We start from the raw sequence: 22,592 nt of genomic DNA on the forward strand, positions 1-22,592 counted from the left end.
GATTGCATGAGTAATTATTATTGCTTTTGTAATCTGAACCAAGTATCACACTTTTTATATATCACTTTAAGGATTTGTCATTCTATGTGCTTGTTGAAAACTGAATCTCAACCAGCCAGCGTCAGTTAAAAAAAAAAAAAAAAATATCTCATTATGTAACTCAAATGTTGTTGCTTATATACTGCCTGCAGATTTTTAAATATACTCAAAACAATATTTGTTCTAAAAATATATATGTGCTGCATAAAAACAACAATAAACTGTATTATTTACATACAAATTTCTACTTATTGAGACTTTCAATCACCAGCTAAAATGTAGCATGCGATTTTGAAAGGAAATGTCACAATTAAATTTTTTTTATAACACTTTCTTTCCCAAATGATATATTTCAGGTGTTCAGATTTTTCAGCATTTGCATTTGTAGCTAGTAAAGTATAAAGAAACTGCATATCTGTTCACATTAGATCCTTAATTACCCTTACACTCATTTATATATACATACATTTATCATTATATGCCATATTTATCAGTTGTAAGTTCATGTATAATGTTTTCCTTTGTGGTACTATAATGAAAATTTATTTCTATAATTTAAACATTTTGATATAAATCAGTATTTTACATTTTATTTGTATATTAATTCACTTTGAACAATTTAAAATACTTTGATAAAAACACAAGACTAAGTATGTAACATATTGTACTTTCTCCAACTTTTGGACTATTTTGTGCAAGGCAGGGGATCGGTATATTGAATTTTCTATAATTATCTTAACCTGAATTTTTCAGATTTCCAGTTTTATGAGAGTTCCAATATTTCTGCCATCTTTTCCAGAATTTGTGTTTCAGCTCAACTTTTAAACATGAGCCTCAAAGAGGTACATCTTGTGGACATAACGTTAGTATCAATAGCTGCATTTTTAGTAGTGACATTGCAGTCTCATTTTCTGTCACAGTATAAGAAGGAATCCCATGGTGTTTGAGCTCTAGATTTATTCGGATAACATTGAGAATTTTTGAATGTATCCAATTACAGCCTTCATTGCTACTAAATAGAGTTCAAATGTGCAAATCTGGAATGTATAGTGGATAAGGAATGATATACTGCTAGTTTACTGATTACCTAAGTTGCTGCAAAAATGCCTAGCACTCAGGTTGCTTTTGTTTTCATCTTTGGACTTTTTGTCTCCAGACTGGTAAAAATTGTGCCCATGTTTTGTGCCAATAAAAAATTGAAAAAAATAAAGGGAACTTTGTTAACTTAAGGTATCTCTAACAGATCAGAACAAACAAATGCCATTTTCTTTATATTGGATGTTATTTGTTGAGCTATCCACTTTGCATACAATTTATTATAAAGCTTCACCATCTTTTTTTGCCACATTTCAACTGCAGCCCACTTTTTATTTCTGTCTCTATATTTCTACCATTAAAGATATAAATAAAGAAGAAGCTTTTCTTTGAGATAGATTGGCTATATAGGCCAGCCAATGTGCTTGTGAACCTTACTAAAGAAATTAGATCATACTTGCATTCCAATTATCCAACATCACATGCTATAAAAAACACTGAATATTTATTTACAGAAATATATACGTCACTTAAACAGAGTGTCAATGTCTTTTGTTCATGGTGGCTGCCAAAACACAACTGTCCGAAGTTTTTTAAGTTTTATACCTTTTGGTGCTATTCAAGGTGGAGAATACAGTTCCTTAACACCACTTGTTCAGAAAGCTTATTGATAATCATTCCTCTTTCTACTTGAATCAGTTCGTTCATCCATTTAAGGTATGTCTCATGTATGTGACAAAATGAGACATTAAAAAAAAAAAAAAAAAAAAAAAAAAATCAACATAAAACTAACTGTTAGTAAAACATAAATGTCACTTATCTTCTTTCAAATATGACCAATTAAAGTACAAAGTCTTTAATCTGGACATCCATAATCTAGAATGATCTATAATCTGGACCTAAAAGTTACAAACGTTATGCGCATGCACATAATACGTTTATGTATGCGCGTTTAATGCACGCTTCCGCTATGCATGTGCGTAAAGAGAAGAAATACTGTTTATAGAGAGAGAGACTGTTTATAGAAGAGAGAATTAAAGAGAAAATATTAGCACAAAAAACGAAGCAACTTAAACAACTTACATTGAAAGAAATGTTTAATAAAGTAAACAAATAAACATTAAGTTTTTTTTTTCTTTTAAATTTTGATACCTTTTAGGTCATAATTGCTCTTTATTTCATAAATTACGGTTACATATTTTTAATTGTATAATTTCTGCATGCCATCTTACCAGATTTAACTTGATGATCTATAATCCGGAATCGCCGAAGTCCCAATGAGTCCGGATTACGGATTTTGTACTGCATTATAAGTGTAAAATATTTAATGCTACTTGATAAATTCATAAAGTTTATTTTATTCTCAAACTTATTAACAATTATGTTAATTAATTCATGTTTAGTAATAATGCATACTACTTAGGGATCTATTTTTTTTTTTTTTTTTTTTTAGGATGGTATTACAGAAGTGAAATTCAGGCATAGATAATATTTCAATTGAATTTATTCAGTTCCCATTTGCTCATAGGTCCTTAATTTTTTTCATTAATGGTCCTTAAAAGTACTTAATTTCCGTGTACAGAAATGTGTATGAACCCTGTAACAAAGACGAGAAAGATTGCATGAGTAATTATTATTGCTTTTGTAATCTGAACCAAGTATCACACTTTTTATATATCACTTTAAGGATTTGTCATTCTATGTGCTTGTTGAAAACTGAATCTCAACCAGCCAGCGTCAGTTAAAAAAAAAAAAAAAAATAAGTATCTCATTATGTAACTCAAATGTTGTTGCTTATATACTGCCTGCAGATTTTTAAATATACTCAAAACAATATTTGTTCTAAAAATATATATGTGCTGCATAAAAACAACAATAAACTGTATTATTTACATACAAATTTCTACTTATTGAGACTTTCAATCACCAGCTAAAATGTAGCATGCGATTTTGAAAGGAAATGTCACAATTAAATTTTTTTTATAACACTTTCTTTCCCAAATGATATATTTCAGGTGTTCAGATTTTTCAGCATTTGCATTTGTAGCTAGTAAAGTATAAAGAAACTGCATATCTGTTCACATTAGATCCTTAATTACCCTTACACTCATTTATATATACATACATTTATCATTATATGCCATATTTATCAGTTGTAAGTTCATGTATAATGTTTTCCTTTGTGGTACTATAATGAAAATTTATTTCTATAATTTAAACATTTTGATATAAATCAGTATTTTACATTTTATTTGTATATTAATTCACTTTGAACAATTTAAAATACTTTGATAAAAACACAAGACTAAGTATGTAACATATTGTACTTTCTCCAACTTTTGGACTATTTTGTGCAAGGCAGGGGATCGGTATATTGAATTTTCTATAATTATCTTAACCTGAATTTTTCAGGTTCCAGTTTTATGAGAGTTCCAATATTTCTGCCATCTTTTCCAGAATTTGTGTTTCAGCTCAACTTTTAAACATGAGCCTCAAAGAGGTACATCTTGTGGACATAACGTTAGTATCAATAGCTGCATTTTTAGTAGTGACATTGCAGTCTCATTTTCTGTCACAGTATAAGAAGGAATCCCATGGTGTTTGAGCTCTAGATTTATTCGGATAACATTGAGAATTTTTGAATGTATCCAATTACAGCCTTCATTGCTACTAAATAGAGTTCAAATGTGCAAATCTGGAATGTATAGTGGATAAGGAATGATATACTGCTAGTTTACTGATTACCTAAGTTGCTGCAAAAATGCCTAGCACTCAGGTTGCTTTTGTTTTCATCTTTGGACTTTTTGTCTCCAGACTGGTAAAAATTGTGCCCATGTTTTGTGCCAATAAAAAATTGAAAAAAATAAAGGGAACTTTGTTAACTTAAGGTATCTCTAACAGATCAGAACAAACAAATGCCATTTTCTTTATATTGGATGTTATTTGTTGAGCTATCCACTTTGCATACAATTTATTATAAAGCTTCACCATCTTTTTTTGCCACATTTCAACTGCAGCCCACTTTTTATTTCTGTCTCTATATTTCTACCATTAAAGATATAAATAAAGAAGAAGCTTTTCTTTGAGATAGATTGGCTATCTAGGCCAGCCAATGTGCTTGTGAACCTTACTAAAGAAATTAGATCATACTTGCATTCCAATTATCCAACATCACATGCTATAAAAAACACTGAATATTTATTTACAGAAATATATACGTCACTTAAACAGAGTGTCAATGTCTTTTGTTCATGGTGGCTGCCAAAACACAACTGTCCGAAGTTTTTTAAGTTTTATACCTTTTGGTGCTATTCAAGGTGGAGAATACAGTTCCTTAACACCACTTGTTCAGAAAGCTTATTGATAATCATTCCTCTTTCTACTTGAATCAGTTCGTTCATCCATTTAAGGTATGTCTCATGTATGTGACAAAATGAGACATTAAAAAAAAAAAAAAAAAAAAAAAATCAACATAAAACTAACTGTTAGTAAAACATAAATGTCACTTATCTTCTTTCAAATATGACCAATTAAAGTACAAAGTCTTTAATCTGGACATCCATAATCTAGAATGATCTATAATCTGGACCTAAAAGTTACAAACGTTATGCGCATGCACATAATACGTTTATGTATGCGCGTTTAATGCACGCTTCCGCTATGCATGTGCGTAAAGAGAAGAAATACTGTTTATAGAGAGAGAGACTGTTTATAGAAGAGAGAATTAAAGAGAAAATATTAGCACAAAAAACGAAGCAACTTAAACAACTTACATTGAAAGAAATGTTTAATAAAGTAAACAAATAAACATTAAGTTTTTTTTTTCTTTTAAATTTTGATACCTTTTAGGTCATAATTGCTCTTTATTTCATAAATTACGGTTACATATTTTTAATTGTATAATTTCTGCATGCCATCTTACCAGATTTAACTTGATGATCTATAATCCGGAATCGCCGAAGTCCCAATGAGTCCGGATTACGGATTTTGTACTGCATTATAAGTGTAAAATATTTAATGCTACTTGATAAATTCATAAAGTTTATTTTATTCTCAAACTTATTAACAATTATGTTAATTAATTCATGTTTAGTAATAATGCATACTACTTAGGGATCTATTTTTTTTTTTTTTTTTTTAGGATGGTATTACAGAAGTGAAATTCAGGCATAGATAATATTTTCAATTGAATTTATTCAGTTCCCATTTGCTCATAGGTCCTTAATTTTTTTCATTAATGGTCCTTAAAAGTACTTAATTTCCGTGTACAGAAATGTGTATGAACCCTGTAACAAAGACGAGAAAGATTGCATGAGTAATTATTATTGCTTTTGTAATCTGAACCAAGTATCACACTTTTTATATATCACTTTAAGGATTTGTCATTCTATGTGCTTGTTGAAAACTGAATCTCAACCAGCCAGCGTCAGTTAAAAAAAAAAAAAAAATAAGTATCTCATTATGTAACTCAAATGTTGTTGCTTATATACTGCCTGCAGATTTTTAAATATACTCAAAACAATATTTGTTCTAAAAATATATATGTGCTGCATAAAAACAACAATAAACTGTATTATTTACATACAAATTTCTACTTATTGAGACTTTCAATCACCAGCTAAAATGTAGCATGCGATTTTGAAAGGAAATGTCACAATTAAATTTTTTTTATAACACTTTCTTTCCCAAATGATATATTTCAGGTGTTCAGATTTTTCAGCATTTGCATTTGTAGCTAGTAAAGTATAAAGAAACTGCATATCTGTTCACATTAGATCCTTAATTACCCTTACACTCATTTATATATACATACATTTATCATTATATGCCATATTTATCAGTTGTAAGTTCATGTATAATGTTTTCCTTTGTGGTACTATAATGAAAATTTATTTCTATAATTTAAACATTTTGATATAAATCAGTATTTTACATTTTATTTGTATATTAATTCACTTTGAACAATTTAAAATACTTTGATAAAAACACAAGACTAAGTATGTAACATATTGTACTTTCTCCAACTTTTGGACTATTTTGTGCAAGGCAGGGGATCGGTATATTGAATTTTCTATAATTATCTTAACCTGAATTTTTCAGGTTCCAGTTTTATGAGAGTTCCAATATTTCTGCCATCTTTTCCAGAATTTGTGTTTCAGCTCAACTTTTAAACATGAGCCTCAAAGAGGTACATCTTGTGGACATAACGTTAGTATCAATAGCTGCATTTTTAGTAGTGACATTGCAGTCTCATTTTCTGTCACAGTATAAGAAGGAATCCCATGGTGTTTGAGCTCTAGATTTATTCGGATAACATTGAGAATTTTTGAATGTATCCAATTACAGCCTTCATTGCTACTAAATAGAGTTCAAATGTGCAAATCTGGAATGTATAGTGGATAAGGAATGATATACTGCTAGTTTACTGATTACCTAAGTTGCTGCAAAAATGCCTAGCACTCAGGTTGCTTTTGTTTTCATCTTTGGACTGGTAAAAATTGTGCCCATGTTTTGTGCCAATAAAAATTGAAAAAAATAAAGGGAACTTTGTTAACTTAAGGTATCTCTAACAGATCAGAACAAACAAATGCCATTTTCTGTATATTGGATGTTATTTGTTGAGCTATCCACTTTGCATACAATTTATTATAAAGCTTCACCATCTTTTTTTGCCACATTTCAACTGCAGCCCACTTTTTATTTCTGTCTCTATATTTCTACCATTAAAGATATAAATAAAGAAGAAGCTTTTCTTTGAGATAGATTGGCTATCTAGGCCAGCCAATGTGCTTGTGAACCTTACTAAAGAAATTAGATCATACTTGCATTCCAATTATCCAACATCACATGCTATAAAAAACACTGAATATTTATTTACAGAAATATATACGTCACTTAAACAGAGTGTCAATGTCTTTTGTTCATGGTGGCTGCCAAAACACAACTGTCCGAAGTTTTTTAAGTTTTATACCTTTTGGTGCTATTCAAGGTGGAGAATACAGTTCCTTAACACCACTTGTTCAGAAAGCTTATTGATAATCATTCCTCTTTCTACTTGAATCAGTTCGTTCATCCATTTAAGGTATGTCTCAGTGGCTGCAGTTGATGGCCTTCACCTGTATACTTTTTTTTTGCTTTCACTGCTGTATTCAACTTCTTGCGTTTATGGATATAATTTTATCAGTGGTGTTTCTTGCATAAAATCTTGTAGCATTATGGATATATGCAAAATTCCACAACAGTGATACGTGTTTGGAAGAAATGGACAGAGGAGAAACAAACAAGGCAAAATCCTGACCGTAGGGCATGCAATAGCACAACAGCATGGGACAACAGACACCTCATCTGCATGGCTGTCACGTATTATACAGTGTCTTGTATTAGCACAACGTTGGAGCATGGCTACAGGTGTTGTGTTGTCTAGCTCCATGGTTTGTTGCTGTCTGCTGCAACATGAACTGTATGCGAGGGTTTTTCTATGCAGGATTCCCCATCTCTGAATCACAGACACCTTCGACTTCAATGGGCATGGCAACACATGATGTCACTGTGGCAACAAGTCGTTTCCTTCAATGAATCTCACTACAATCTGGAGTGCAGTGATGGAAGGGTGTGTTTCGGGCATTACAGAGGAGAGCATCTGCTCCCACAGTGTGTTATCCAGTGTCATACTGCTCTAACACCTGGCATCATGGTGTTGGGAGCTATTGGATATAATTGTCGATTCCTTTTAGTGCAGTTTGCAGACAATCTCATCAGTGATCGCTACATAAGGGAAGTTGTGGAGCCAGAGATCCTCGCCATATTTCGAAGCATTCCAGGCACTGTATTTCAGCAAGATAACACCTGTGCACATGTTTCTCAGACCGCACAAGCCTTCTTTAGGGTACAACAGGTTTCACTTCTTCCATAGCCTCTCTTTCCCCTGGATATGTCACCCATTGAGCATGTCTGGAATATCATCGATTGGAGACTCACTTATACAGCTGGTGGGGAACACAGTAAGACTGAACTTTGGTTTCAAATGGAAGGTATATGGAATGCCATTCCCCAGGATTACATTCAGAACCTGTCCTCTTTAGTGATTGGTATAGAGAAAAGAAGATATGAGACTTTGAAAGGAAGTTTAGATTCCATCCTTTTGAATAATTTTGGTCAAAATTTGGATGGAAGTAACTTTTATAGCTTTTATCTAAGTCAATAATACAATTAATTTTGCATTAAAAATTAACTTTTTCTTGACTTTAAATAATAACCAGATTTGTGCATTTGAATGAATAGATTGTATAAAACACACCACAGTCAGAAGTTAGCATTTGGTAAAGATACTTTGCATATGTTATGTAAATTTAACATTTGTTAAAAAGCTGCAGAATTTTGTCTCTCATAGCATATTTTGTGTTTTTAAATTATGAATTGTTTCACTTATTCTAGTCTGTAGATCTTAGTCTTATGCATTTAAATTTATCGTTTTGCTTTTTATTTATTCATTTTTTATTTTTTCTTAAGGATGTTTCTTTGGATTCAGTGGAACTTACATTCAAAGATCAGTATCTGGCTCGGAGTGATATGTGGAGACTGAAGAGGCATTTGGTATAAACTAAAATTTATTTCTTTGTCACAATATAAGATACTTTCTGATTATCTGCAACCCCATGAAATGTCTCTAAAGTATTGATGACTTTGTGAACTGGCATAAATAAATAAATAAAAGTTTATTTTTATTGTTCATAGGTACTATTTTGTTAATAAAATATCAATAAAAAGTATTTTATGATATATAAGCAAAAATATATATGGTCGGTATTTACATTTTTACAGACAATTGTTATGCTTCATCTATTTCTTTGAAACAATTTTTTTTATTTGCTTGCAACAACACTTCCACCAAATAAATTGAGTGAGATTGTTGAGAAAGTTAAAACACAAAAAGAGTTAGAAGATGGTTGTTAATCAGTGAAATAATATTTAAATTCCTGTACTCAAACATGTATGATATCTACATGTGTGTGTTGATTACTGGCAAACATACACTCGGAAATATGCCAGAAATATGGCTGTTTTCCAAATATTAAAACCAGACATGGGTATAAAAAAGTACTGAATATAATGTTATTGTATAAAATTCATATAATTTGTTTGTAAAGCAGGAGTCTAAATGAAAAAAATATGAAAAAATTATTCTTGTTCCTGTATATTGCATCAGAAGTTATTTTTTTAAAACTAATCATTAACAACTTATGAATTTTCGGAAAATAGTTACCCAGTATTCTCATTATTTAAAATATTTAATATTTATCTATTTTTTAAATTCTATTTTAATAGGTCAACACTTGCCTTTATCCAAACAAAAAGATAGAAGTTTTTGGAATAAGGTATATAAATTTAATTGATCTATTAATTGTAATATGAATTGTATTATGTTTGCTTTTATGGTCACTGTGCAAAAAATGTCGTTTCTAGACTTAAGGTATTTAAAAATCATTTCGAGTGATTTAACTGTTTAAATATATTTTTAGTGCGTATTATTTTATGAATTGCTTTACAATTTATTGAAAGGTATATAGAACTTTTAATGCAGTACTGGAATTTATGACAATGTCTTGAGTATTGTCAACTGTATTATTAAAAAATGAAGAAACTGCATGTATATATGTATGTTCCTCACATTGCCAAAAAAAAAAAAAAAAAAAAAGTGGCATCTAGAGCTGCCAGATTTTGAATGGACCTAGTTCTCCACCTAAATGTGTGCATCTCAAATCCTGACTTCCCAAGTAGCACACGACATTGCAAAGTGGTCGTGGCAACTTTTACAAAGTCTTTACAACGTTGCAGAGATGCAAAATATTTGCTATTGCATCTTGGCAATTTGTCGACATCATTGAAACATCATGATGTGACTGCTTTTAGATGTGGTTGTTTTAGCATTTTTTTTTCATAGTTCATCGACGTTACTTTTAGAGTGAAAAGCGACTAAATCTGCCCTTTCAAGAATCTGAAGTCCGCATAAGATTTACTTATAATTCTATTCAGTTGAAATAATTCTTCTAGGCCAATTAAAAAAGATTCTATTAAATTATCAGAAGAACCGTTGAAAGGTTTAATGCAGTCATATAAATCACTGAAAGTTTGCTCTTCAACCGATAACATTCCATGTACATTATTTACTGGATGTTTATATAAATGAACATCTCAAGGTTTTGCACACTTTGGCTAGCTGCCAAATTCAAAGTTGTTAACTGCGCCATTACTTGAGAATGAAGCAGTTCTTTCAAGTAATTTGGTAAAGATGCCATCTGTAAGAAAAAAGCATTTGAAAAGACTGACTTCATGTTTGAAATTGAATCAAGAATGACTGATGTAAATAATATTGCTTATATTAAAAGTAAATGTAATGCACTGTTAATCAAAGAACACATTGTGAATCTTCTTATTGTTCTGTCCTTATCTACTTACTTCAACTGCCTTCAGCCAGTGAAGTTCCATTGCTGTGAGCTCCTGTTTGGAAGCCTCTGAATTGAGAAGAAAATGTGAGAATGCGGAATTTGTGCTTATTTTGTTTGTGAATATCTGCTCTACAAGAAATGCTACAATGCTAATCGTGAATATAGTGTTCGTGAAATAGTGTTGTTTTTTGGTGTTTTATGTGTTTCCGGTGATTAAAAAGTTATATGGTGTTCTCCTATCTCTATGGTTCCAGCGATGCAATATTTGGATAGCTTTTTCTTCGGTTATAAGTGCTATATCATATATCATTCACATTAATTGATTATTGTGTTCATATTGAAAGGTTGGCTCTCAGAATTAGTTCATATAAAACTAAAAATAACATAAAATGCTAAGGCACTTTCTGGTTTTGCTGAAAATGCAATCATTACAGAAGCAACAACAATTTAAGCTGTTATGGTATGTTCATTATTTTCAAAATACAGTCAAAAGTTGTTAATCCGGACGCTCATAATCCGGACCTCAAAGCTACAAACTTTCTGCGTATGTGTCAATGCATAATGCATTCATACATGTGTGTTAATACCTTTATGCATGTGCATATATATGTGTGTACGCATGTGCATAATACGTTCACGCATGTGTGTTTAATGTATAACAGACGGTATAAGCTAAGCTAAAATTATCTAATTATCTATTTCAGTTAATGTTGCAGATTGCGTTGTTCCTTAATCTTCGAATTGGATCTGGCTTATTACTTTTTGCAGAATGTTAGAGCAATTTTATAAAAGTAAGCTTGAACTTTCGATTATATCAAACAGAATTTCTGATGCTGGATACTGCCAAAGGATCTACAAAGCGAAAGCATGTTTCGATGTCCATCAAACAAAAAGTGGAATTGCTGCAAAAAATGGATAAAGGCATATCCTTTGTTTCTCTAACCATTCCGAAATCTCTTTATCAATTTCACGCTGCTCTGCGGGGTAGGGGAATGTCGCAGCGCGCAATGAACTGGAAGTTGATCTGTCAGCACTATCCTTATCTTCAGAGCAGATGTTTTTATTTTATTGGACTTATAGTTCAATACTAAATGTAGTATTTCATCTCGATCTACTCTGTCTTTGATATGATTTAAATCAAATTCATTTTAAATATCATGAATACACATCAAATAGTTTTCTGGTTGCAATTTTCTAATTTCGACTATGCGTAATGTATGCTTTACGCATGCGTACGTTGAAAGAAATGTTTAATAAAGTAAACAAATAAATATTAAGCTTTTTTTTTGTAAATTTTGATACTCTGTAGATCATAATTGTTCTTTATTTCATAAATTACGGTTTCATATTTTTAATTTTATAATTTCTGCATGTCATATTAGCAGATTTAAACTGATTATCTATGGTCCGGAAAAATCGATAATCCGGAATTGCCGAAGTCCCGACGAGTCCGGATTAAAGACCTTTGACTGTACAAAGAAATTATTGGACTGGTACCTGTACTTAATATGACTGCTGAAGATGAATTAGATATATGTAATAGCAAGAAACAATACATTAAATATAAAAATAATGCACATTCTATAGTGTGTTGTCTTTTGTTTAGTATGCAGAAAAGGGTAATGATTTTAAACAGTGTATGAAATGTATGGTCGAGAAAATAGTGTTACGGAAACATTAGCATTTTTATGAAGTATTGTTATCTATAATTATGTGGTATTTAATTGTGTAATATTAAAAAACACTAAATATTTTTTATTGATTGCAAATTGCAGTTTTATCACTTTTCGTTTGGTGTCTTTTCTTCCAAACACTGTGTAATTCTGGTTTTTTAAATATTGCCGTTATTTTAAATATTGCCGTTATGTTTATTAGATTATCTTAATAAATGAATCTTGGAAATTAGGTTTCATTTTTTATTAAATTAAAAAATATTTTATTTTCTTCGCTTATTTTTTATGTGCCAAGAAATTCATAATAAATAGAAACAAAAAGTTTCATTGTGTGCTTTTTAATGAAGAGCTTACTTTAACGTACTTAGCTTACTATCAAATACTATATTATTTAAATTATTTCTGTACAGTAACAAAAGGGAAGATCTTAATTATAAAAAGTGCATGAAACAATCATTGTAATCAACCACTATTCTAAAATGCAGAAACTAAGAATAAGTGAATACATTAGCATATGATCGAAAGAAATGGTGTTAAGAAACATCAGCATTACTAGTAAATACTGCAATCCATAATTATTGCTTACTATTTAAAAAACACAAATATTTTTTTATTAATTGGAGATTTTAGTTCTGTTACCTTCCTTCTGCTATTTAGACTTTCAAACACTGCTAGTTCATGTTTTTTCTTAATTAGTGCTGTTATGTTTGTTAGGTTATTATTTCATTTTAGATATGAATATGGGAATTTTTTTTTCTTTTGGTTATTAGATTTAGGTATATTTTTGTATGAAGTACTTTTGATCACATTTATTAACTACTTTTTACAGTCTTTTATTTGCATATCTTGGAGATATAGAAGTTAATGGTTATATTTTTTAATGTGAAATGCGAATAAATTTATGCTGGAGTTCAGGTAAAATACTGATTATGTTACCTTAAGAACTGCTTCCTAATTTATCATGAAAGGGGCAATTTTCAATGTCTCTGAGATTTAACAGATATAAATGTGATAATGTTGTTATCAGAAACACCCCTTTTTTTATCCACATATATATCTTTACCTTTATGTATGTCTGATTGAGTTTTATTTACTTAAAACCTACTATTAATGTTATATATTCATAATAAGTACTTTCATAATTACTCTCACTTAAGGAAAAAAATGATGAAATCTTAAATAATCGTAACTTAGAATTGAAGTTATTTAAAAAATATACTTTAAAGTACTGAACATAACTAAGGCTATTATTAATTATGCATGTTTAGTCTAAAGAGAAATTTAAAAACTATAGTTTCAAGTACAGAAAATAATTAAGGCTATTATTGAATATGCATATTTAGTCTTGTTAGCATAAATTTATGTATTTTGCATAATGAAACTCGAAAGGCATACGAAACGAACGTGTGCCAAGATATATATCAGTTGCTTTAAAAAGATCAGTTGCTTTAAAAAGTAAAAGCGAAAATAAATCAAAGTATGTTACACAATATTGTACTTATTGTAAGAGAAATAACCATATGATAAATGACTGTTTTCATTTAAAACGCAACGCTAAAACTTCCCTGAAAACAGATGTAAATAACAGTAAAGTAAGAAATTATTCTCAAAATTATAAAAGTAATGCATGCCAAATAGCAAATACGCAAAGTGTAGAAAACATAACAAAACTTAAAGAAAATAAGTAACTTAAAAGTATTGAAACTGAAAATTCGCAGATTCAGTTTAATCAAGTTCTAAAGGTGGAAAATAAACATGAAAACACGTAAACGCAAGAATGGGTTATCGACTCAGGAGCCTCAACTCATATGACGAGTGATAAGAATTTTTTCTCTCAGTTAAATGACTCTAATAAACAAATAGTAACTGTAGCCAATGGTGCTAAATTAAATTCTTATGGTATTGGTGAAGGCTATTTTAAAGTTCAAAACTTAAAGGGTCAGGTTACACAAATAAAATTTAGAAAATGTATTGTATGTACCAGGTCTAGATACTAATTTACTTTCTGTTCAATCTGTTACGAATAAAGGTTGCATTGTTACATTTAATAGTAATAAGTGTTACATAAAGCGTAACAATATACTCGTAGCCGACGGCAACGCTCAACAAGGTTTATATAAATTGACCGTAAACTCAATTGACGAGAAAGCATACCTAGCTAATGATGCTTCATGTTCTAATACGAACTGTATACTAAAATGGCATCAAAGATTAGGCCACAGAAATATAGATGCCATAAAAACACTTGAGAAAAATGATTTGGCAGATGGCATTAAACTTGGCAAATGCATTCATAGTGTGGAATGTTCTACTTGTGTAAAAGCGAAACTAACTGAAAAATCTTATCCCAAAACTGGTTTTAGATTTAAAAATCCACTGGATTTAGTGCACACAAATGTGTGTGGGCCAATTGAAGTCAACAGCTTAGGAGGGAAAAGATATTTCGAAACTTTCATTGATGACTATTCGCGTTATACTCAAATTTATTTTATTATTTCAAAAAATGAAGTATTCGACAAACTTAAACAGTATGTTGCATTGACAACAAAATAAATTTAGAAAGAAAATAAAGGTACTCAGATCCAACAATGGTACAGAATACTGTAACAAAACTACTGAAAATTATTTAAGGACACTTGGTATTTTTCATCAAACTTCGGTTCCTTATTATCCAGCACAGAACGGCATCACAGAAAGGAAAAATCACTCTCTAATAGAAATGACAAAAGGCTATGCTAATAAACTCTAAATTACCGAAAGGATTCTGGGCTGAAGCAGCAGCTACTGCCGCATATCTTCAAAATAGGTTACCTACTAAAGCCACAGATAGAACACCATATGAATTGTGGAATGGTAGAAAACCAAACTTAAGTCACTTACAAGTATTTGGCTGTAAAGCATTTTATTATGTGAACAAACAAAAATGTCGTAAATTCGACAACAAAGCTGAAGAAGGAATATTCGTAGAATACGATTTACGAAGTAAGGGATACAGGATTTATGTAGATGGAAGGAAAATAATAGTAAGTAGAACTGTTACATTTTCAGAAAATGCGTCTTTATATGACAACCATGCAGAAAATAATGCTGAAGATTTAGAATTAATTCACCTGAATAATTCGCAAGAAGATGAAGAAAATAATGAAGAAAAATCTCTTGGCGATGATTTTACAGAAGATTCAGAAAGTTAAATTAAATGTGAAGAAATGTGAAGAAAGTTAAATTAAATGTGAAGAAAATGTAGAAAGAAGGGTTTCTAGCAGATCAACCAAAGGGGTCCCATCGGAAAGATTCTCTTATAAAGAGAAAAATTCTTAGAAAGGATTCTCTCTCAATCTTACCTAAAAATAAAGATCCAGAAAGCTTATGAAGAAATTCTAAATTTACCAAAACGTGAACAAGAAGCTTGGATCAAGGCTATGCAAGAAGAAATACATTCTCTAAAAGAAAATGAAACCTATACACTTACAGAATTACCACCAGGAAAACATGCAGCAGGCAGCAAATGGGTGTTTAAGACAAAATATGATGAAACTGGTAAAAATATGAAATATAAAGCACGCTTAGTAGCCAAAGGATTTACTCAAAAATACGGCAGTGATTATGATGAAACGTTTTCACCAGTAGTGAAACACACTATGATAAGAGTTTTCTTAGCATGGGCAGCGTATAATAATGCCACGGTACATCAACTAGATGTTAAAACAGCTTTTTTGTACGGCAACTTAAATGAAGAAATATATATGGAACAACCAGAAGGATTCGTGGTTCCAGAAGAAAGACATAAAGTTTGTAAATTACAAATACATTGAAGAATCTTGGGTTCAGTCAAAGCAAAGCAGATCCGTGTCTTTTCACAAAAGTGGTTCCTGATAAAAGAATTAATTTAATAGTATATGTTGATGACATCCTAATAAGTTCTATAAAAGAAGGACTAATTTTTCAAACAATTAATGATTTAAAGAAACATTACCAAATAACGCATCTTGGTGAAGCTAAATATTTCTTAGGCATGGAAATAAATCGCATTGAAGATGGAAGTTATCTCTTATCACAGAAAAATAAAATAAATCAACTTGTCAAGCAATTTCAACTTGAAGAAGCGAAACCCGCAAGCACACCAATGGAAACAAACTATTATAACCTAAACAAGGAAGAAAATTTCCTAACTTCAAATGATAAATTTCGCCAAGCTATTGGAAGTCTTTTGTATATATCGTCTATCACAAGACCATATATCACAGCTTCAACTCACATACTCAGCAGAAGGTGTAATAATCCACGTCAAAAGGACTGCAATGCTGTTAAAAGAATCATTAGATACTTAAACACAACAAAGAATCTATCCTTACAAATTTCATTGAGTGAAGAACCTAATATTACAGTTTATTCAGATGCTGATTGGGGACAAGATATTGAAGATAGAAAATCTACATCAGGAAGTGTTATTTTATTAGGAAAAAACTGTATTTCGTGGTTTTCAAGAAAACAAACTTGTGTTTCTTTATCCTCAGCAGAAGCAGAATATGTTGCACTATCGCAAGCTACGCAAGAACTATTATGGCTATTAAAATTAACAGAAGATTTTAATCTACCCCAAACTCTACCGATAAAGGTATTTGAAGATAATCAGTCTACTATAAGACTTGTAGAATCTGAAAAATTCAGTTCGCACACAAAACATATTGATACAAAAGTTCATCATATACGCGGCTTGAATAACAAAGGAATAGTAAAACTTGCTTATCTTTCAACAGAGCAAATGGTTGCTGATATTATGACTAAACCAATTCCTAAAGCTAAATTTCAATTTTGCAGGAATGAATTGCAATTGGTATGAGTTTCATTAGCAAAACAGGGGCAATGTTAGTATAAATTTAGGTATTTTGCATAATGAAACTCGAAAGGCATACGAAACGAACATGCGCCAAGATATATATTGGCGAGAGAAATTAAAGTTCGTGAGCAATGCAGTATATTTGACTTTCACCTTAGCTACGTGCGGTGTATTCGATTTTCACCCTACCTACTTATATCACGGCCAAAGGTCTAATTCAGTTAGTACTTTCTCTTTTCATGTACGGTGTCAAAGTATGTTCCTGTTTTTTCTTTTTGCCTAAATAGGTATGCTTGAAGATGTATGACTTATATTTGTATGTAAGTTATCTCCTTTACGATAATTCAGTGTTTTAATGTCTGTGAAGATTATTACTTTTTGTTAAGCTTAAGTGAAGCAAAATTCTCCTATTTTATTAAATAAAGATTTCGTAGTTAAATTTTTGACTTAGTAGTTAATTCTTTAATGAAAACTGCACCTGAGGAAACATACTTATTACACCTTCAGTGCTATGCACAAACCAACAAGCCTCTAAGGCTTGTTTTTCACCCAAGCCTAAGAGGCTTGTTGGTTTGTGCATAGCAAAGGCTAGAGGAAAAAATTATATTATCTTCTGGTTTTCAGGAAATGATAAAATATTTAAACTTTAGAAAAATACAAGGAATACAAAATTAAAAAAAGAAATATATTAATTATTAAGCTTATTTTTCTGCATAAATCAATATATAACACAAGGATATAATAACAACATTTTCAACTGTTGCAAAAAGGTGGAATTTTGTGAACATTTAGGCATCGTTAAGATGTCGTGATACAATGCTCTCACAACCAAAATATCACCTGCGAAGGATGCAATAACGATGTCTATGCGTCAAAAACCTCATCTGTAAAGACGTAATAAAGACGTCTTGTCTTTGCATCGGTCACAAAACAGTGGAATTTCGCGGACATCTGGGCATTTTAAAGACGACATATTGCAACGTTTTTGCATTATGACTCGCGACCAGTTTGTAACGTTTTTATGATGTTGCCGCGCTACTTGAGTTTTTATTTTGTTTTTTATTTATATCAAATGAGCAAAATTAATTAATTTTTACTTCCTTGCACGAAGTAAAGGAAGTATTGCAATCCAAAAAAATTTCAGGCATCATATTTCAATGAAAATATCCACTTCATCTGCTTTTGAAGCTAATTGAATGATGTTTTTGTGTGAATGTATGGACAGAATAAAAGACTGTTTTTTGCCAAAAAGGATTGTAAAATGAATTCTATGTCTTGACACCTGTTCGTATGTATGTATCTTGCATAACTCAAAAACGAATATATGAAGCTGCTATAACTTGTAGTTGTGCATATCGCTTTTTCGTTACATTCGGCTGTGCCAAATATGTATATATTCCCACTCTGTTAAATGGGTCTGTGAGCTTAGTTGTTTTGTTCTTATATGATTGTAAATTTTGCGTTAATTGCTTTAAAAGGGATTGAATTATGTGGGTTTTATGTTCCAGTTAAGGTATTTATGCCTTTTGTTAATCTGTACGCAATAGTTCTAGTTCAGTATAATCAACAGTTTAACTGACAAGTTAAGTCTAACGAACCACCATTTGTTTACATTTGAACCTCAGTAGAATAGTGAATTATGTCAATTTCTGCACCATCAATGTCTTTTTGCCGAGTATGACGAAAAGTAAACTTTCAGTGTCGTGCATTGGAAAATCTGCCTTCATGCCCACCGGCCAAATTGCTTGTTTTTTTTTTTTTTGGTAGTTTTTGTGTGTGTTTTTTTAAAAACTGTTTTAACTATATCTGGTGTTTTATGTTTTTCTGTGTTTTACAATTTTTAATGAAGATGTTTTGAGTTTTTATGTATTTTTGCTTTGCCATGAAGTGTGAACTGAATTAATTGAATGAGAAATATATCTCTAATGAAATTTGAGGAAATGAGGTATAACTGTACCTGTGTGTGTATTTGCAGACGTGCCTAGAAATACATTTGCTTTAAGATTATGTAAAAAATTTGATAGCTTATAATACAAAATTTTTTCAAAAAATTTATAAAAAATATTTAAAAATACAAATTTTTAAAATAAATCGTAAAAAATGTGTGAATTATATTTGGATTAAACCTAAATTTCGAATTCTGGAAGAAGGCTTCAAGTAAGTTTAATAATAATAAAAAAAAAGATATATTAACAGATATATGCCAAGTTCAATTAACTTTGAGGAGCTAAAATTTAGAGAGCTAATTTTTTAAAAACTACTCGTGTGATTTTTACAAAATTTGGCATTTTGGCATAATTTGAGTCATATCAAAATATCAATCAAAATATGGAAAAAGACTGGCATGTTGTTTCAGAAAAAGTCCAATTTTGTGTCAAAATACCTATATTAGAACAATGCTGTATATAAATCTAATACATATCTTAAGTCATGCTTTTGAGACATGGAAAACTCGATTTGAATTTCATCAATTGGCCCAGTAGAATGGGAGATCTAGAACTGTCCCATTTTTTTTCGTGCAGTGTACTGTGTTTGTATGTTTGTGTGCACACACACATGCACACGTGCATACATTTCTGTATGCAGTCTTGATAACAGAAGAGTACTGAATATATTCAGCATAAAAACTTTCAAAATATAAAATACTAGCATCAGACTGAATTAAAAAAAAATCTGAAAGGTTTCAGATTTTAAATTATGTCCAAAGGGGTATTTTTTAACATTTCGTGTGTTATCTTTATTTATTAAATATCATGTTCTTTGCACTTAAACCATAAAATTCAGTTCAAGAGCAATATCGCAAAATAATTTTAAATTGAGCATATCTTTAAAATTTCTGATACATAGTCTTACGCAGTGGAGATAAAATGTTTTTTCTATACAACATTGCCATTGCTCGCTTTGAAACCCTTGAGTTTGTTAACCAAAAATTGTTAAAGTTTTACAAAATATGAAATTGATAATAAAACAAATTTCAGATTTCAAATTTGGGCTTCTAGATGCCCATATTCGCAATTAGATTACATCATTCAAAATTTGATGGCTCTAGGTACCATTATTTTATGACAATGCAAGAAACATACATATGTTTATGCAGATTCATTATTTAATTTCTTCAAGTGTAATACAGGGCAATAATATTTGATGGCAACAGTTTGAAAAGTGAAACGGACATTCAGAGTGATCCGACGCAAAATCACAAAATGAAAACTATAGTTGCTAAGGTACAAAGCCCCCTTGGACTTAAAAAAAATCTGAAAGGTTTTCAGATTTTACGGGTCACTCAGATGTGTTTGTAAAGGTATTTCGCACTCTCACTGAGCTCACAGTCTTCCAGTCTGCTCACTCCTTCTAACAATTTTTTTTTTTTATGTTTTTCTAGCTTTATTAAACATTGTTTTCTTTTCACATACTCTACGTACAATTCAATAGCAAAATCACAAGAATTTTAAAAGCAGCATAGCAGCATATGTTTAGGATTTCCGATGCAGTAGTATTAAGTGTCGGCATACATTTCTTTTATTTTTTGTCTTTTCTCACTTTATCATATGAAAGTTGACTTTTCTTAGTAAGATGGCTTATAAAACTTTTTTTATCTTTTTATTATAAATTTTGTTTTGCATTTATTTATTAAAGATCATATGCTTTGCACTTACATAAAATTCAATTCAACAGGAAAATCACAAAATATTTAAAAACGGCATATCTGTAAAATTACCCACAGAGTCTTGTGTGTTGAGATAAAAATGTTTTATTCTGTTCAGTGTCGCCACTGCTTGCTTTCAGATCATTGAGCTTGTTAATAAAAAATTCATTAATGTTTTACAAAATATGAAATAAATAATTAAAAAAATGTAATGTCATTCTATGAAAACTTTGAATATTTTTAATTAGATGCAGGGGTGTTTGTGCTCCGGGGATTTTGAACTTCGATACCCGGAAATTCCGGGGATCATCGTTCAAAAGGAAGTAGGAATAATAATGAATTATTTATTTTGATCTGGGTAATTTTGTTTGCTTTGAAAGCAGAAAATGCAAGGTCAGTGTGTGTGGTGAAAACTTTTCCTTTCTTTCTCCAAAGGCAGTGATAATGTGTGAAAAGGGGGAAAAAAACTTCTTTTTTGTTCTTTCCTTATTGTGAGCTATGACTCATTCACCCGGTTCTCGGACATTCTCTTCTGGATTCTTTTCGGCAAGTAGGCGCGGCAGAAAAAAAAGGGAGAGACTTCGTTCAACCAGATGTGCGATCACGTGACTCTGGGTTCAAAGGTCTTATCTTTCTTGACGTGGCGCCAATAAGTAGAGAAGGGGGATTTTTCGCCGTATGAGCTATTTGTCATTGATCGCTTCTCAACTTTTTTTTCTCCACTGTGTAAAATTTTCGTTTCATTTATTGATGCACGTGCAAATTTTTCGTTTCGTTTATTGAAATATTTTTTTTTATTTATGTACGCAAGAGAATTTCACTATGAAATTTCTCGATATAAATAGTGATATTATGCAATTAGAAGAAGGTGTCCGGAATGCATTTAGGTGGAATTGGATTGAACGGAGAGATGGTAATGGGAATACCATCGGCACATGGTGCAAGAAAATAAATGTTGCTTTACAAGCATATTGTGTTTTTTGTAACTCACTGCTGAAGTATGGTGGGGAAGGATTCAAGGCTTTCACAAATCATTCTAAAACTGTGACGCACATAAAATATTCAAAGTGTATTAGACATTCAATGACTTTAAGTAATTATGCTAATTCAAAAAATACTGATGACTTACTGGAGACTGATGCTCGGCCATTGGATATAGTGACAAGAAAAGCACGCCAAGAGGTATTAATAACTTTGTTTATCGCTGAGAATTCTCTTTCTTTCAATGTAGCTCCCAATTTACTGGTGCAGAAGCTTCTACTCTCCTGAAGAAATTATCAAAAAATCATCCAATAGCAAAAGAATTCCAAATTTCTCTGATGAAAGCTTAGACTAATACAGCACAGCATATGAAACAGAAATTACCCCTTAAAAATTCATATCTAATTAGTTTTACAGCATTAGATCCAGAGCTAAGAGGTAAAACCAGTACAATATTAGCTTTTGAAAAATTATCATCTTTTATGTCCCATATTTTTAGTGATAATGAAAAGTCAAAAGTAAAAGCTGAAATAAGGTTATACCAGAGTGATAATCATATCACCAAAGAAATGCTCTACACATCTGATGAAAGTGGAAATCAAGTAAAGTGTACAATTGATAAATATTGGTCTAAAGTTTTTAATTTAAAAGATGATTTCACAAATGATTATAAGTATCCTACAATGGCTAAATTGGTCAAAGCCTGCCTTAGCTGCTTCCATGGCCCATTAGTGGAAAGTGCATTCAACTTAATAGATACACTTGTCACTGACTATAGAACCTCTCTTAAGATTGATTCCCTAGATGCAGTGCAGACTATTAAATATGATTTAATGGCTTTTAAAGAAACCTCATGTGAAAAATATGGCTCAAAAAATCCAATGACTGATCCAATTCACAAAGATCTCTTACTGAATATGAACTGAAGTTGGAAA

General features: G+C 30.9%; 1 protein-coding gene across 7 annotated transcripts in view; it reads left to right on the forward strand.

Annotated features, from left to right (window-relative positions):
* The window catches only part of Iml1 (GATOR complex protein Iml1), a 283,312-nt gene that overhangs the window by 24,748 nt on the left and 235,972 nt on the right, over window positions 1-22,592 (forward strand). For all 7 annotated transcript variants that reach the window (XM_085810857.1, XM_085810858.1, XM_085810852.1 and 4 more), the window contains exons 5-6: window positions 8,584-8,667; window positions 9,400-9,449. In XM_085810857.1, the coding sequence (XP_085666983.1) occupies window positions 8,584-8,667; window positions 9,400-9,449 (134 nt within the window). The remainder of the gene's footprint in view (window positions 1-8,583; window positions 8,668-9,399; window positions 9,450-22,592) is intronic.

The sequence above is a fragment of the Stegodyphus dumicola genome, chromosome 2 (assembly GCF_044657685.1).
Source record: "Stegodyphus dumicola isolate Sdum_Otavi_A_Nest chromosome 2, ASM4465768v1".
In the NCBI taxonomy this organism is placed as follows: domain Eukaryota; kingdom Metazoa; phylum Arthropoda; class Arachnida; order Araneae; family Eresidae; genus Stegodyphus; species Stegodyphus dumicola.